The sequence below is a fragment of the Typopeltis vanoorti genome, chromosome 10 (genome assembly GCF_054136105.1).
Source record: "Typopeltis vanoorti isolate ZY-2024b chromosome 10, IOZ_Tvanoo_1.0, whole genome shotgun sequence".
Lineage (NCBI taxonomy): Eukaryota > Metazoa > Arthropoda > Arachnida > Uropygi > Thelyphonidae > Typopeltis > Typopeltis vanoorti.
In genome coordinates this window covers 40,394,077-40,411,167 of record NC_143558.1, presented here as the reverse complement: position 1 = coordinate 40,411,167, position 17,091 = coordinate 40,394,077, and the positions used below count along the sequence as shown (strand labels likewise).

Here is a 17,091-nt window from a genome sequence, read left to right as displayed (position 1 = left end):
TCTTTGAGAAGTTGTAGTTTATTTGCCAGTGCTTTTGTTAATGAGCAAGTTTCACAACCATATGTGATGACTGGAAGTGTGTGTGTGTGTATATATATATATATATATATATATATATATTATTTTGTCTGTTGTCTTTTGATTGTTAGTCTGCAGTTAACAGAGTATATCATGTCATGTTTTTATTTTAATACTGTAATTATATATACATTCATGCTCAGCATATATATTTTTATACTTTAAAATTGTACAGAGTTTATTCATGAATATTTCTTCCTTTAGAATGGGCTAACACGGCTTATTCATAATGCAGGATATTTGAAATAATGCAGTAGATGGTGTATTAGGAAAATTAATTAAAAAAAAACTTTACATTTGCTGTGAGGAATATATAGTGTCTATCTTTCAAAAGGAGCTTCTAAAATTATTTGATAATTATAATTGTGCACATGACTAGAGTCATGTATACAATTTTTTTATGTGAATCCCTCATGAAAGATTGTAAACCTAAAGTACTTATAGTAATTTAGGTTTACAACCTAAACTTTAGCTATTAAGCTTAAGAGAACATGAACACAGAACATTTTTAATCCACCTCTTCTTCTTTTTCATGTAGCTTCCTCAGTGAGAGGGAGCAGCACCATGTCCTTCCAGTTCTCTCTGTTGGTGGCTTTCCTTTTTGTTTCTGCATAGCCATATGATCCTGTCCATGATCTTATATCTTCAAGCCATGTCGTTTTTTTTTTTTTTTTTTTTGCCTCTTGATCCTTTTCCCATAATTTTTCCTTCTAAAACTGTTAGTATTCTCTGTCCTGCTGAACCTCTCACTACATGTCCTACCAATCTCATCTTTCTCTGGATCATTTCCTGTAATAAAGATCTCTGTAGGACATCTGTATTTGTCACATGTTCTGTCCATGGGATTTTCAGAGCTCTCCTATAGCACCACATTTCAAAGGCCATTATCTGTTGCCTTACTCTCTTCTTGAATATCGAGGTCTCACTTCCGTATGTGAAAATTGGCCACACTAATGTTCTTATCATTCTTTTCTTTGTCTCAGTACTCACAGAACTTCTGAGCAGATCTTTATTTTTCCAGAATCTGCCTCAGGTCTTCAATATTCATACTGTCTGTTACAGGATGAAAATAATCCTCTTGTCACCTTAAAGACATTCAGAGGCATCCATATCACTGTGGGTTCAGAGCTACAATGTATTGATTGTAGAGTGGCGACCCACTTTGGTTATCCAGGCTGGCTGGTGTAGTACTGATATTGCATCAGTGTACTGTTCAATCATTTGTTTCATACGGTAAGATAGAAGAGACTTCATCAAATCAACACTTGGAAAGTTTGAGATGAGTAATATGAGGTAATTTAAAATTACCAAAACATTCCCTCTTCCCTTTCCCTTTCCACAAAAGCAGTAAGTTTATTATCTTGAATAGTTCTCTTGCCTCTGCATCTGTCTTAGACAGCTGGCCCATTGAGACCTGATACAATAGTTAAGTGATACATTGATAAATAAGAAAACATTGTCAGTCTGTCCACTTCTGGGTAAGGGGAGGAAGGATTATTATAGTAGTATATCAGCTTGTTAGTGATGTCTTTCTGCCAAGTGATGTCTTTCTGATATTAAAAAAAAATTTTTTTTACTATAATCTTACTCTGAGGGTAGAATCTTTTGGAGGCTTAACCTGTGTGAGATTGCTGGCTACTACTTGACAATTGGGAGAGCTTACCAGGACTTCAATTTTTGATTATTATGTTACAATTTGATTATTTCCACTCTACTGAAGATGTCAATTTGAATTCAGCAGAGTAGCATCTGACTTATTAAGTTTCGCTTTATCCCCTTCTTTATGCTTATGCTTACACTGAGTATGGGATTAAAACAAGAATATAATTTTTTGTCAAGTATAATATACATCGTAACCAATTGGGAAAACTTTTTGCAACTCTCTCTCATTCCGAGTATGTAATAATAAGGTAATACACCTTTTTTTTCTACTTGTATATGGAAAATGACTTGAAGTAATTTGTCTCTATATACAAATGGACAGATCGTGAAGTTACTTCCCACTTATGCTTATACTGGAGTATAAGATTAAAACAAAAATATAATTTGTCAAATATAATATATTTTATTCCTTTCTGCTGTGTGGATGTGGAGTTAAGTCCTAATCATCACATGCTATAGTTTAACCTAATTTGAAATCAAATAACCAGATTAATTTATTCAGGAAATTATATAACAGAAAATCTGGATTAGTGCTATAGCATCTTCTAATGTAACTTGATGCCTGTATATTGTCATTGAATATATAAGGTGAAATGCTTATCAATTTGTTAAGTTGTTTTTCTGAAATCATTCCAATTTTTTTTTTAAATTAAGAAATGTGGTTGAATTAGAAAAGTCAATATTGTGGCAGTGTATCATTATTAAGTGACAAATTAGTAAAATTTAACTTCATATATATAAAAAAAAATTTTTATAGCTTTTTCACCAACCCCACCTGGACAGATGGCAGCAGCTGCAAATGCTGGTTATGAAATTCCTGCTAGATTAAGAACTTTGCATAATTTAGTAATTCAGTATGCATCACAAGGACGATATGAAGTAGCAGTTCCATTGTGTAAACAAGCTCTAGAAGATCTGGAGAAGACCAGCGGTCGTGATCATCCAGATGTTGCAACTATGTTAAACATCTTGGCTCTTGTTTATAGGTAGGTTTCCTCTTTAGTGGATTTTAATTTTACTGCAATCCTGTTTAATTTGAAACTTCAAGAGACTGAAATTAACAGCATGAAATAAAATGAATTTGGCATTAGTTTTCTATGTCTGATTTCATTGTAAAGCCAATATCCAGCATTAATACAGTGTGAGCAATTTTTTATTTATTTATTATTTTTTTTAGTGAATTGAACTATTGTCTAGCACTACATCATATGCTTTTTCAGGAGTAAACAATTAAACAATCAGGAGTAAACTTCCAACATCTTAATTTAGATGTTGGAAGTTTTGTTTTCCCTGAAGTTACTTCTGGTGCAAACTTTTTTTGCTTATACTTGGATAAAGGATTAAATCAAAAATATAATTTATTGGCATCTTTAATTTGCAGTATAACCAAGTGGAAAAACTTCTAACATCTATCTTTAATCCAGAGTATTTTGGTAATAAGGTGTGAAGTAATTTGTGCTTTTGGCTACTCGTATATGGAAATATGACTTCTGCATTACTTCAACCTTGGCATCACCTCTGGGTCTGGCTCCCACCGATGAGACCTCAATAAAGGTCAAAACCAGTCTGCATAATGGTCCTTCCCATAATGCATAGCATTATACATGTCCATAAGGATATGTACTTTGCATTATGGGATACTAAGGCAAGTGATGTGAAGTCATCAGCTTTTTTATATGAGTTGCCCTACCCTAAGTTACTTCAGGTGCAAACCTTGTTTGCTTATACTAGGATAAAGGATTAAACCAATATAATTTCTTGGCATCTTCAATGAGTTATTAAATGTTATTGTTTGCTGAAATTGGTGGCTAAAATTCTTAAATCATGAACATGATCTGTATTCTCACATACTTCAGTAGCAGTCTTCATCTGTAGTCTGTGTCTCAGGTAGTTTAGAAACATAGTTTCATTAGGACAATGATCACAAGATATTCGTGGTAATCTATTGAAATCTTTGGAGAAAACACTATCTAATAGTAATCAAAACAAACTCTCACTTGTCTTTTTGTCTGCCAAAGAAATAGCATGGTGTGAGAAAAGACATTATCATGTTGTAACTAGCTGGCTAATGGAATGGTTTGTACTAATCTACTATACTCCCTTGGCCTTGCTGCCATCAAATTTACTCAATTCCTCATATATCTCCTGCTCACATGGCATTATTAGTTCTTCCCACTGCTCTCAAGTTCTGCATTTTATTACAATCACAAAGATGGAATACTTTAATGAAATGCTCATTAAACACCTCCATTATATCCTCTGCAGTGATTATCATTCTACTGTTATCACTGACCAACATCATCTTCTTGTTATCAAAAAAACTGCCCAGGATTTCTTTTAGTCTTTTGCTAACTGATGCTTATACTGCACTTTTGCTACCCTTACTAAGTGAGTTACCTTCTTTGCTTGCTCTTTGTACTCTTCATGTAATTATCTCCACTCATCTTGTGCTGCTTCTACAATGCTTTTTCCTTCCAGATTGCATGCTTCAACTCTTGAGTCATCCATTTTACACACCTTATTTAATCTCTTAACTTTTGAAATACATTCACTTATTGCCTCTACCAGATACTTTCCTGAGTAGAGACCAAGCAGCATCGATTTCCTTCACATCCAATTCCTCATTCCATGATATCGCTGCAAGCTGCCTCTTGAGTTTGTCATAATCACCTGCCTTATAGTTCCACATATAACCCTTTCTCATAAAAGTCCTGAGATGGCTGGCCACCACACAAGTGATCACTTCATGGTCACTTTCACCAGCTGGAGTAAGATGTGACACTTCATTTACACAATATCTTCTGATGAGATAATCAAATCCAAAATGCTCAATCCACGTGTGGCCTTTGTTATGTACTGCTTAAGGTATTTATCCCTTAAAAACTGAAGAAATTCATCCTCTTTGATTCCTGATGCCATCTCTTCATTCCTGCCTATATTACCCTAATTGAAATTGCCCATAATGATCCTCTCTTCTTTATAGCCAGACCAATTTGTCTAAACTCTTCCTTCTCACTGTCTTCCACATTACCAGGTCTATAGCAACACCCTACTAAACATTTCACCCTGTCCACTTCCACTTCACACCATACTGCTTCAAAACCACTGTCAGTATTTGCATTACATATCTCTCCATCTCTATTCCTGCAAGAATGTCATCCTCGCCTCACTTATACCAACAACGTTTGGGCGAATGAACTCTACCAATGCTGTAATTTCATTCCCATTGTTTCAAATACTTCTAGCATTTGTAAACTTACACAATAGTTCATCCTCACTTATATCTACAGTTTTTGAGCTAATGAACTCTATTCAATGCTACGGTTTTATTTCCCTTGTTTCGAATACTTTTAGCATTTGTAAACACACACACTAGCTCATTTCTGTTTCTATAACAAGTGACTCCAACCCCACTTCTTGGATGGATATGACTCCTCCACTCCATATCCCCCCCCCCCCCCGTCCATTCCTATCTATCATCACTGATATTGCACTCCTCCCTAGACCTAAATGTCATCTCCACATCTTTATCTATCTTAACCCTTTCTTGTGCGCTAACACATCTACGCCTGAAACCATCATCTACACTTTTACACAGTGTCTTCCTGTCCACCCTGACCTTTCCCGTTTCTGTCTGTTCTGTGTTCTTTTTGTCTCATTTTCTTCACTCTTGTCACTCACCTCTCCATTCAAAAACTTGCATACCTTACTCTCCTGCTCTTCCACAACATCTCTTGCTTCCTCAGGTCTTATGTTCACTTCATTCATTTTATCTTGCAACAACAGTTTCTCCAACTGACTCGCACCACTCGTATTCAAATGTAGCCCATCTCTTTTATACAGCTCTATCCACCTCTCAAACTCATCCCACATATTCACAAAATGAACTCCTTTCTCCTTGCACAGCTCTGCTAACCATATCATTCATAATCTGTGCTCACCTTCTCAACTCATCATTATCATACCTTTGCAACACACTGACTACCTTAAATACCACACTGTTATCTTTCACTCTCCTTAACAGCCTCATGACATCCTTGCTTACATTCTTCTTGATACCAGTCAAACCATTCATGCCAACTACCACTACCAACTCTTTTACTCACGTACTCCACTTATCCAATGCTTCAACCACTCTGCTCATTCTGTCTTACTTAAATCAAAGCTTTTGCACCTTTTCATTCATTACACCTCTTATCATTGAATCTCTGTACGTTGCTGCTCTCAAGTCATTCGATATTTCTTTCATATCTTTTGTGCCATTCTTCCTCCCATTCCCATGCAAATCTGTATTTCTCCTCAGTTCATTCCTCATAAGTTATCTTGCCTCATCTTTACCAGCTCTGCTTTCATCTCTTCAATTAGTTTTTCAGTGCCATTTATAGAAATTGCATTTTCACTACCATGCACATCTGACCTCTCTGCAGGCTCTATTACTGTTAACCAGCACTAACTTGTGACCAGTCAACATCGCTAACTCACCCCTATTTTCACCGTCTTACCTTTAACTTTCAAGCACTTAGCCATAACATCAACTCCGCTTACTCCCTTAGCTACATCACGATCTTTTGCCCGCTACTGCTTACATTCAATGATATCGCATAATCAATAAGTATGCTACACTTCTTACATACACAGACGCTCTCATCTATCCTAAATCCTCTTCACATAAATATCTTCAATCTCTCTCCAAGCATACATACTGCATTCATGACATCTCCCATTTTTGAAAAAATCCATGCCACTTGCATTTGTTTTTCACACTGTCTTATGTTTCACCACCATTCTACTCGTTCTCAAAGCTGCACACAAAAAACACAAACAAATTTAATAAATACAGAACTAACTACACCAAAAACACTGCCTATCAATCACAACTATCATATAACAGTATTTATTATCATCATCAAATTCCTGCCATGTACAATCAAGGGGTGTATAGGATATGATAGTACTACATGAAAAATTAGCATCATTCCTAACTTCCTATCAGCAATTTTCCTCCAAATCGGTCTGTTACTTGTCAAGACTCCAGCATTATCAGATCTTATATTTCTATCATCTAAGGCACTTTTTACTGTATCAGTCCACCTATACCTTGGTCTTTCTCTGGGTCCTTTGCCTGCCAACCTGGCAGAGAACACTTGTTTTGCTAATCTTTCCTCTCCCATTCTGTTTAAGTGACCATACCACCTTAGATTAGCTTTGCTAAATATTCCTGAATGCTAAAAATATCAAGTTCTTTCCTAATATCCTCATTTTTAATATGATATTGTCATTGAAGCCATCTGTTCATACCCCTAATCTTTCTCAGGACTCTCATATCTGCAGTCTCTAGTCTTTGGTCAAGTGTTTTACTTCTGACCCAGCTCTCAGATCCATAAGTTAAAACTGGTTTGAACACTGTCAGGTATACAGTTAATTTAGTGTTCCGACTAATTTCTCTCTTATTATTCCATATGAATTTATTCAGTTGACTTCCTACGATACGAGCTTTGTTGATTCTGTTGTCTATTTCCATATTTAATTTACCATCTTCACTAAAAATTGTGCCTAAGTAGCTGAAATGTTTTACTTTTACCACAGGTTCTCCATTTACAACACAGTTAACATTTTCAATGCCTCTACCTATTTTCATTTTCTTTGTCATGTTGTCGCTGACCTTCATACCATATCTATTACAACAATTATTCAAGTTAGTCAGGGAATCTTGCAGACTCTTATTGGATTTATTTAGAAGTATAACATCGTCCGCATAAAGCAAAGAGCTGACATTAACATCTCCAATTTTAATATCAGGTTTAATACCACTTTCTTTCATAATGTGATCCATATAGATAATGAATAATAGAGGGGATAATGTACATCCTTGTCTCACACCAGATTTAACAATAAACCATCTTCCTGTACTCCCTTCAATTCTAACTGCTGACTTGCAACTCAAATACAGAAAGTATTGCTTGATATAATGTCCCATTGACACCATATAACTGTAGCATATTGAATAGCTTCTCTCTTGGCACCTTGTCATATGCCTTTTCCAAATTGACAAAACTTAAATACAGATCTTTGTTATATTCCCATGATTTCTCAACTATTTGTCATAAAGAGAAAATCTGATTCTGACAGCCTCTATTTGGCTTGAATCCAGCTTGTTCTTCACCAAGCTTTTCTTCCACAATTCTTCTCAACCGTTTCTCAAGTATACTTGCATAAATCTTACCAGAAACACTCAGTAGAGAAATACCTCTGTAATTCTCACATTGTTTTATTTCCCTTTTTATATATGGGTACTATGATAGCTCTACTCCAATCATCTAGAATTCATCCCTCTGTCCAGGCCTTCTGAACTATGCAGTGCACCGTTAAAAATCTTGCAGTCACTGCAAGATTTTTATACTTCCATACTTGAACATTTCTAGTCGAATATGATCTACTCCCACTGTGTTTCCACATTTCAGGCTTTCGATGGCTTTTTCTAATCTAGTATGGACATGTATTCCTGATTGCATGCCTTCTCAGTGTTTTTTACCACAGTGCTGTCACTGCTTGTTTCATTTAGCAATTTTTCGAAGTAAGTACTCCATACTTCAAGGATATCTTTTTATCCAGTTTTCATGTCACCTTTAACATCTCTAATTCCTTTTACAAAACTCTTTCCTCCATTTCTGAGGTTCTTCAACAACCTCCAGAATATCTTGCCATGCTCTTGATATTTATTTTCTATGTTCTTACCAAAGTCTTCCCATGACTTTTCTTTAGCTAGTTTTACAGCAGTGTTCAGCTTTCTTACATTTTTCTCTGTATTCTCTAAGAGCACAAGATGACTAATTTGCCAGGAACTTTTGATATGCTTTCTTCTTTTCTTACACTGCCTCTTTAACTTCCTGTGTCCACCATGGAGTTCTGATTTTTCTATCCTTGCAGACAACCTCACCACATGCCTCTGTCTGAATCAATCAATGTTTTCTTCAAAGCTTGCCACTGAATCGCCAACGTTTGGTTCCTGTTCTCAAACACCTCACTAGACTTTCATGGAGTCAAGAGACTCATCTTGAGAGGTCCCAGTCTTACATGTAAATATATCAGTAAATGTATAGTATATTTGTACCATGGGTGAGTTAAGGATTTTTTTTTCTATTTTTATCAATTTTCTGTATAGTATTATTATTATCTGAGACCTCCAGGGAGTCAAGGACTCATCGAGGGAGGCTATAAATTACCCAACCCAGCTATCATACCTTCCTTTAAATTCATTTACACTAGATGCATTCACTACCCATAAGGGCAAATTATTCCACTCACTCACTGCTCTCTGGGAATAAAATCTAGCTCTTATCCCTTTCTTGACTGAGCTTAACTTCCACGGATGCTCCTGTGTTCTTTCCCCGCTTTTCATATAATGAAAAATTTCATCATTTGAAATGCTATAATATCCATTCAAAAGTTTATAGACCTCTCTCATATCACCCCTCTTTCTCCTCTTAACCAGAGTCTGTAATCCACATACGCGTAATCTGTCCTCGTAATCTAAATCCCATAATCCAGATATAATCTTTGTAACTTTTCTTTGCACCCTTTCCACAGCTTCTTTATCCCCTTGAAACCAGGGAGACGAAATCTGCACACAGTAATCCAAGTGTGGTCTTATCAAAGCTTTATAAAGAGGCAAAATTACTTCCTTATCCTTACATATCAAGGTTCGTTTCAACATAGCAATTATCTTCTGAGTTGTATTTGCAACTTTTGCTACGTGACCTTTGAACTTTAAATTCTTATCCACCCACCAAGATCTCTTGCCTCTTCAGTTTCTTGTAGCATAACTCCACTAATATAATATGCTGCTGGAACTGTAATCATGCCAAAGTGCATAACTTTACATTTACTAAAATTAAACTGACAGCCATTTTTGGTTGCCCAGATTTCCAGTCTATTCAAATCATTTTGTAATTACTGAATATCAGTAACATCCCTGATTGCCCTGCCTATCTTCACATCATCAGCAAACAATTGCAAATATGATGATAGACCCTGCTTGTGTCATTAATGTATAGATTGAACAATAATGGCCCAAGAACTGAACCCTGAGATACACCGCTGGTTACTTTAAATCTGGTTGATTCACACCCACTGTATACCACTTTTTGATATCTGTCTGTCAACCATCCCCTGATCCAAGTCAATAGATTATGTTCCAATCCCATATTCTCCAGTTTACACAACAGCCTATCGTGTGGTATCCTATCAAATGCGTTAGAAAAATCCAACATTATCATAGTGTATCCATTCCCTTTATCCAACACGGCTGTAACATTGTTATGAAATATGAGCAAATTGCTAAAACATGACCTTCCTTTAGTAAACCCATGCTGTTCCCTGCAGAGTATAGAATGCTTGTCTACCTATTTCTATATGCGAGTTCTTAACCAACTTCTCTAAAATCTTCACAACCACACCAGAGAAGTTGGTAAGAACTCGCATACAGAAATGGGTAGACAAGCATTCTATACTCTGCAGGGAACAGCATGGGTTTACTAAAGGAAGGTCATGTTTTAGCAATTTGCTCATATTTTATAACAATGTTACAGCCGAGTTGGATAAAGAGAATGAATACGCTATGATAATGCTGTATCATAGTGTATCCAATAGGTCGGTAGTTAGACACATCAGTTTTTGCACCACCCTTGTGCAATGGACCTATCATACATTCCTTCCATTCCTGAGCTGAGAGTCAAGTTATACAAATGTGTGAAAGGCCTAGCCAATTCAGCTGAACATTCCTTTAACAAACGGGCAGATATTCCATCTGTTCCTATTGACAAATTCTTATCCAGTTTATGCAAGAGCTCTTCAACCTCATTTTCATGAACCTCTAACTCTTCATCCAACATAGCAGTTGCACCATGCTCAGTGGTGAGCTATAAGGGGCTCGCGTGAGCCCTTTGTTAAATTTTTCTCAAATTTGCGAGCCCCGTATTCTTCTTGTTTACTTTTTGATTTTTTCAAAAAAAAATTTTTTTTTTAAACATATTAAGCGACAAACTCACATGGTAATCTAACAAAAATTAGTCTATTCGGCAGTGTATAGATTATTTGGAATTATTATTTCAACTCCTCTATAACGAATGCGGCCCAGTTTGAAAATAAAATAAACGCATGCACTATCTTTACCCTTCTCCATTCTGGTAGCCAATCAAATGTTTTATAAAAGATTTCATTCTTATTATATTTTGATAATTAAAAAATGTTTTTCTTATGTAAGATAAATTAACACAGTTGATTGTGTGCAAATATTTCATGTTTAGATCATGAAATATTTGTTTAACAATGATAGCCTTTAGAGGTTGATTGTTCTTTTTAATTGGAATTTGAACACAAGCTGTATTAATGAAAGTTTTGGTGTGAAATATAGGTTCTTCTTCTTTTTTTTTTTTTTTTTTTTTTTTTTTTTTTTTTTATCCTCGACGATGCAAACCCTTTGTTAAAAAGAGCTCACCACTGACCATGCAACATACACCCGGTTGATATATCTTAGCAAAGTGAGCACTCATTAACTGAACAATCTCCTTAGCTTCTGACACTCGTGTACAATCTGCATTCAATAAAGTTATTCTTTCACATTCATTCTTTCTTTTGCTTGCGGCGTAATGATAAAATTCTTTTGGATTACCTTTAGCTTGCATGGCCAATTTCTTTTCATACTCTATTTTAGCTTTTCTCACAATACTCGTTACTTTTCTGGCCTGAGCTTTATATATTTCATAACCTCTCTCACTCTTATTCTCACGATATTCTTTTCACATCATCTCCTTCTTGTTGATCTCTAGCTTAATAAGGCTGCACATCCATTTCACTTCCAACCTATTTATTCTTCAAACACTAGAGATACTGCCTCATTCAAGCACTTTTTCAAGGATTCTCATGCATATATATATATAAAACCAAGTTTATAAAATTACTTGGTATCCTTAATATATATATATATATATATATATATTGCATTTTTGTATAGTTCCATGTTTATATTGTCTTCTGCTAGTGTTTTCATATTTTTCATCTTATTTATTTTATTTTTTAACTCTGATATTGTAATATTTTCTGTTAGATCATTCTTTGTTTTATAAAATTTTGTTTCTTTATCATCAGTCCAGAGATTTTGAAAATGAGTTAACCATTTTTCTAAATCTATTGTTTGCATTTTTACCTTTTTCTTTTATTTCTTTGTTCTTTGTTCATGTATTTTATTATTTTATAGGTTTTTATTTCTGGTTTAGTTATATCTTTTTCTAGTTCAGTTACAAAATTGTTCCATCACTTGCTATGCTTTTTCCTTATTTCTTGTTTTGCAATTGTACTGTTTCTTTTGTACTCTATTTTTGCTTCTATTGTCTTGGAATTGAGCCATTTCTAGTAGCTCTTTTTTTTTTTTTTTTTTTGTTTGTTTTTATTATTTTTTCTATTTCTTTGTTCCAGTTTTGTAGTCTCTTTTTCTATTCCATTTATTCTTTATCCCTAAGCTTTCTGCTGCAGCTTTGGTCAGGATCATTTCAGATTTTCCCATTCCTCTTCTGTATCATTTGATTCATGTATGGTTTCTGTTTTTAAATCAGTGCATTTCTGATATTGTTGCCTAGTATGTGGGGATCTTGTAATGAAGAATTTTATAACTTGGCTGATAGTTATTTTTTGCTTTATTTATTTTTAGCCAATTTGGTTTAAATAAAATTTTTACCATTACCATATAATGATCAGAGTTTAATTCAATGCCTCAATATACTCTCACATCTAGAATTATCTCTACTAATTTAAAATTTGTGATAATGTAATCAATAACTGACATCTTCTGGCTGACCATGTATATTTATGTATTTTATGTTTAAATACAGAGTCCATTATTCTCATTATCAATGAGAAAATCTCGCAATATGTGTCCATTTTGATTACATGTATCTTCGCCAAATCTCCCTATGTTTGTTTTGTATTTCTTATTTTCTATTCTGGTATCTAAATCCCCTGCTAGTGGTAAATAGTCTGTTTTATTTGTTTTATTTATGTATATTTATAAAATTTACATAAATACATTTACACAAAATACATACATATACATTTAAAAAATTATACATTTACATAATGTATATTTATATATTTTATTCTATGACTTTCTGCAGTTCTTTGTAAAAGATTACGCTGTCTTCTTTCCCCTCTTCTGGTGCATGTGACCTCTTAATGTTTTGAGACTAATTTCTATTAGTCTTTCAGTCCAGTAGATATACAATATTATTCTTCATAGATTTGTGTATCATTATCATTACACCTGCTTTTGCACTTTTATTTTTTTGATCCGCTACAGATTTGTTTATAGTTTGTTTCTTTTGTAACTTTTTTTTTGCTTTCTCTTTGTTTCTGTTTATACATATTTTTACATTGGCTTGGTTTAGTTGTTCATCAGATTCTTTGTGTGCAGTGCTCATTATATGTTCCTTTTTACAGTTGCATTTATCTTTTCCAGAATCATGGTCATTTCCTTAATAGTCCATCCAGCTTTTCTTTGGCTGAGATTTGAAAATATACTAAATTTCCACAGGACAGGTTACTAGCCTTTCATTGGGTAAGTCCAGTGGTAGGGTTGCTATCTAATGCTTCTTGACAGGCAGTTCTAATAGCATTTGCTCTGTTAGGGTTATACTGCTCATAACCTGTCACCAGTGTCTTGTTTGTACTTTTAGAACAGGGTAAACCATGAGACCGTGAGGTTGGCATTTGAGTGGGAGAGACTGGATATTGCACTTCACCACCCCTTCACACTCCTTTTTCTTAAATTTAAATATGTTACAAATATTATATTCTACATGGATTCAAAGTGCACTACAACATGGTATTTTAAGTTGGGGAGGAATCTATTATACTACATTAACACCTCTAGTTTCAACTCAGAATAAAGTAATTTAAATCTTAACCAGAAATAAATACAAGGATACTGGCATGTGCAACAATAAACCATAAACATACTACCCCCTTAGATATTTATATGTTTATAGGTTACTGCTATTCATAAAAAATGAATACATAAATATCAGACATGTTTTCTTTAGTAGGCATAAGGGCATAAAATATATGGTTCTTAAATCAAATAAATAAGCAATATACAAACATTATACTTATTTAATGCCAAAAATATTCAACACACTGCCTTTATCTATAATAAGTGGACCCAACCCAAGCAAATACAAAATGCTAATCAAAGAATGTTTATTTTTCTACAGAAATGGGGGAATCTCTTCAAAATAATTATATAAATTATTGGTTGTAGGTAATGGTTTATATCATATATATATGTTCAAAGATCCAGGCTCATATGTAAAATTTAAAAGCTACTTTGTTTTATTTGGTTCCAACACCTAATAAATGTGCATGCAACTTTCTTTTTGTATATATTAGCACGTTACACATCTTCTCTGTATATATACACACACGGACAAAGAAATTAGTGCACCAAGACGGAAGCATAGGATTCAACCGAAATTTTAAACAACATCAGGCGTCTGTTCGCCACCATGCTGGACCGTATTACATGCTGCAATACGGTCCAGCATGGTGGCGAACAGATGCCTGATGTTGTCCTGCAGCAGACTGGCCCACACATGTTGGACGCTGTGCTCCAAATCCTGGATATTGTGGCACGGTGGGAGCTGGCGATAGGGTACAAGTCCGGAGAGCGGGCAGGCCATGGAAGTGTCTGTACATGACGTAGGCAGGCCTGGGCAACCCCTGCCATGTGCCGATGGGCACACGGCTCGGGTTGCCCAGGAATATCCATGAATGGCCATGAACATCCTGCTGGTATATCACTCCTGGTATCCCGGCCAGGAATGGGAGAACGTGGGGCCGTAGGATGTCGTCCACATACCGCTGCCTGGTCAATGCGCCATGTACCACTACAAGGGGTGATTGACTGTCGTAGGCTATGGCTCCCCAGACCATAATGCCTGTAGTGAGGGAGGTGTGGCGCTCGATAGTGAGGTCGGGATTGTGTCCTTGACCAGGAGTCCTCCACACCCGGACACGATGATCATCTGTCCTTCAAGACGAAGCGTCACTCATCGCTGAAGACCACACGTCGCCAGTCTGTGACGTTTCATGTTGCTCTCACCATACAGATAAGCTAGCCAAATTAATGAACATACACAACGTAAAAGTAGCCTTCCTTTCTATGGAAAAAATCTCAAGATTCCTACATCCACCCAAACCACCTCATCATCCTCTTAAAAACCAGGCGTCTACAAAATCCATTGCTCTTGTGGGATTTGCTACGTAGGACAGACAGGAAGATCTAGAGAAATACACATGACTGAACACCAAAAAGACGTACAATACAAAAGAGAACAAAAAACGGGTCTTGCTTTCCATACCACTTTCATTGGGCAAGATGTACTCTGGCAACAAACGATGTCATACATAGAGAACAACTGCTATATAAGAAAATTTAAAGAAGCTGCTAATATGCTGAAAAACCCAACCCAATGCAATAAAAATCATGGTTTAATTCTCCATCAAGTGTGGTCAGCTCTAATAAAAAATCTACCTCAATCTGAGCTCAGACCGTATGAATGAGAACAAGAACACTTGACATAGTCCAGTATTGTTCAACGTCAATAACGTTTTATATCTGCATTCTGTTATTTGAGTTTATGAATAGCCAGATGATTATAATTTGTATTTATTAATTTCTCTTGTTTAAACTTTAAATTATACTATTTACTTATTCTTGAAGATGTAAATCCTACGATTTACGAAACTTGTCAGGAACTATTATTCTTCTTCTTATTGTGCTATCTTCTATCGAAGGTCAGTGACCATCTTAGCGAACAAACTGCATTCTTGTGCTAATCTGAGCAGTTGTGCACTGCTCTTTCCTGCATCATTTCCAACATCAATAAAATGTGCCCAATTTTTTGCCTGCAGTCTAATTGGCCAGTCCTTATGCGATGGACGTCCACAGGTACTATAATTAGGTAAAGATATATTTGACAACATATCTTCTGCTACATTCAAACAGAAATTGACTATTGTTGGTTTTGATGTATGTCTTGATGTTATCAAACCATGATATTCTTTTTCTTCCTCTAGTTCCTTTGCCACCAATTCTTCCTATCAAAATAGTTTGTAGAAGTTGGTATTTGCTGTTTCTCATGATGTGGCCACGATATGATGTTTTTCGTTTCTTGATTATTTGTACAAGATGTTTAGCTTTGCCAATGGATTTTAAGACATCTTCATTGGTAATTTTTTCTGTCCATGATATCTTTAGCATTCTTCTGTATAGCCACATCTCAAAGGCTTCGATTTTCTTGATGGTTGTCGCCTTCAATGTCCATGTTTCAACTCCATAGAGCAGAATATACCACACGTAGCATTTCAGCATTCGGCATCTGACTTCCATGTTTAGGTCTTTATTGCAGAATAGTGTTCTCATTTTCATGAAGGACTGCCGTGCAACTTCAATCCTTGTCTTTATATCTATTTCTGGAATCCCACCGTTCATTAAGCCAGCAACCAAGATATTTATATCTTGACACTTGATCAATATTTTTCCCATTGAGTGTCAGTTTCATTGATGAGGCTGGATGTTTGCTGATGATCATGTATTTTGTCTTGTTGATGTTTATATTTATTCCCATTCTTTGGCTTTCTATGTATACTCTGTCAACGAGTTTTTGGAGATCCATAATGTTATCTGCAATTAGCATGGTGTCATCTGCATATCGTAGGTTGTTAACAATCTTTCCATTTATTGTTATTCCCTCTGGACATTCTTCCAATGCTTTTTTAAAGATTACCTCTGCATATATGTTGAACAGGAGTGGTGAGAGCACACATCCTTGTCTCACTCCTCTTTTGATGTTAATATCACTGGTGGTAATGTTGTCTAATTGAAAGGTAGCTGACTGATTCCAATACAGATTTGTTATTAGTCTTATGTCTTGTTCGTCTAGCCTTATTTGTTGAAGGATTTCTATTAAGTTGGTGTGTCTGACTTTGTCGAATGCTTTTTCAAAATCTATGAAACTCATAAAGACAGATTTCTGTTTTTCTATGCATTTTTGTATCAATATTTGGGTACAGAAAAGGGCCTCTCTAGTACCAAAACCATTCCGAAAGCTGAATTGTGTTTCACTTAGAGTTTCTTCACTTTTTCTATAAATGAAATTCTGATTTACTTTCAAAAATATTTTTAATGTTTGGCTCATTAGACTAATAAGTCTGAAGTCACCACAGGAATTCGCTTTGGGTTTCTTAGTGATAAATGTAGATTTGAGCCAATCTGATGGAAATTCATCACTTTCATATATT

General features: G+C 35.3%; 1 protein-coding gene across 2 annotated transcripts in view; it reads left to right on the top strand.

The window, feature by feature from the left end:
• Nucleotides 1-17,091, top strand: part of Klc (kinesin light chain) — a 261,355-nt gene that overhangs the window by 119,413 nt on the left and 124,851 nt on the right. For both annotated transcript variants that reach the window (XM_090399037.1, XM_090399036.1), the window contains exon 5: nt 2,498-2,726. In XM_090399037.1, coding sequence (XP_090255163.1) covers nt 2,498-2,726 — 229 coding nt within the window. The remainder of the gene's footprint in view (nt 1-2,497; nt 2,727-17,091) is intronic.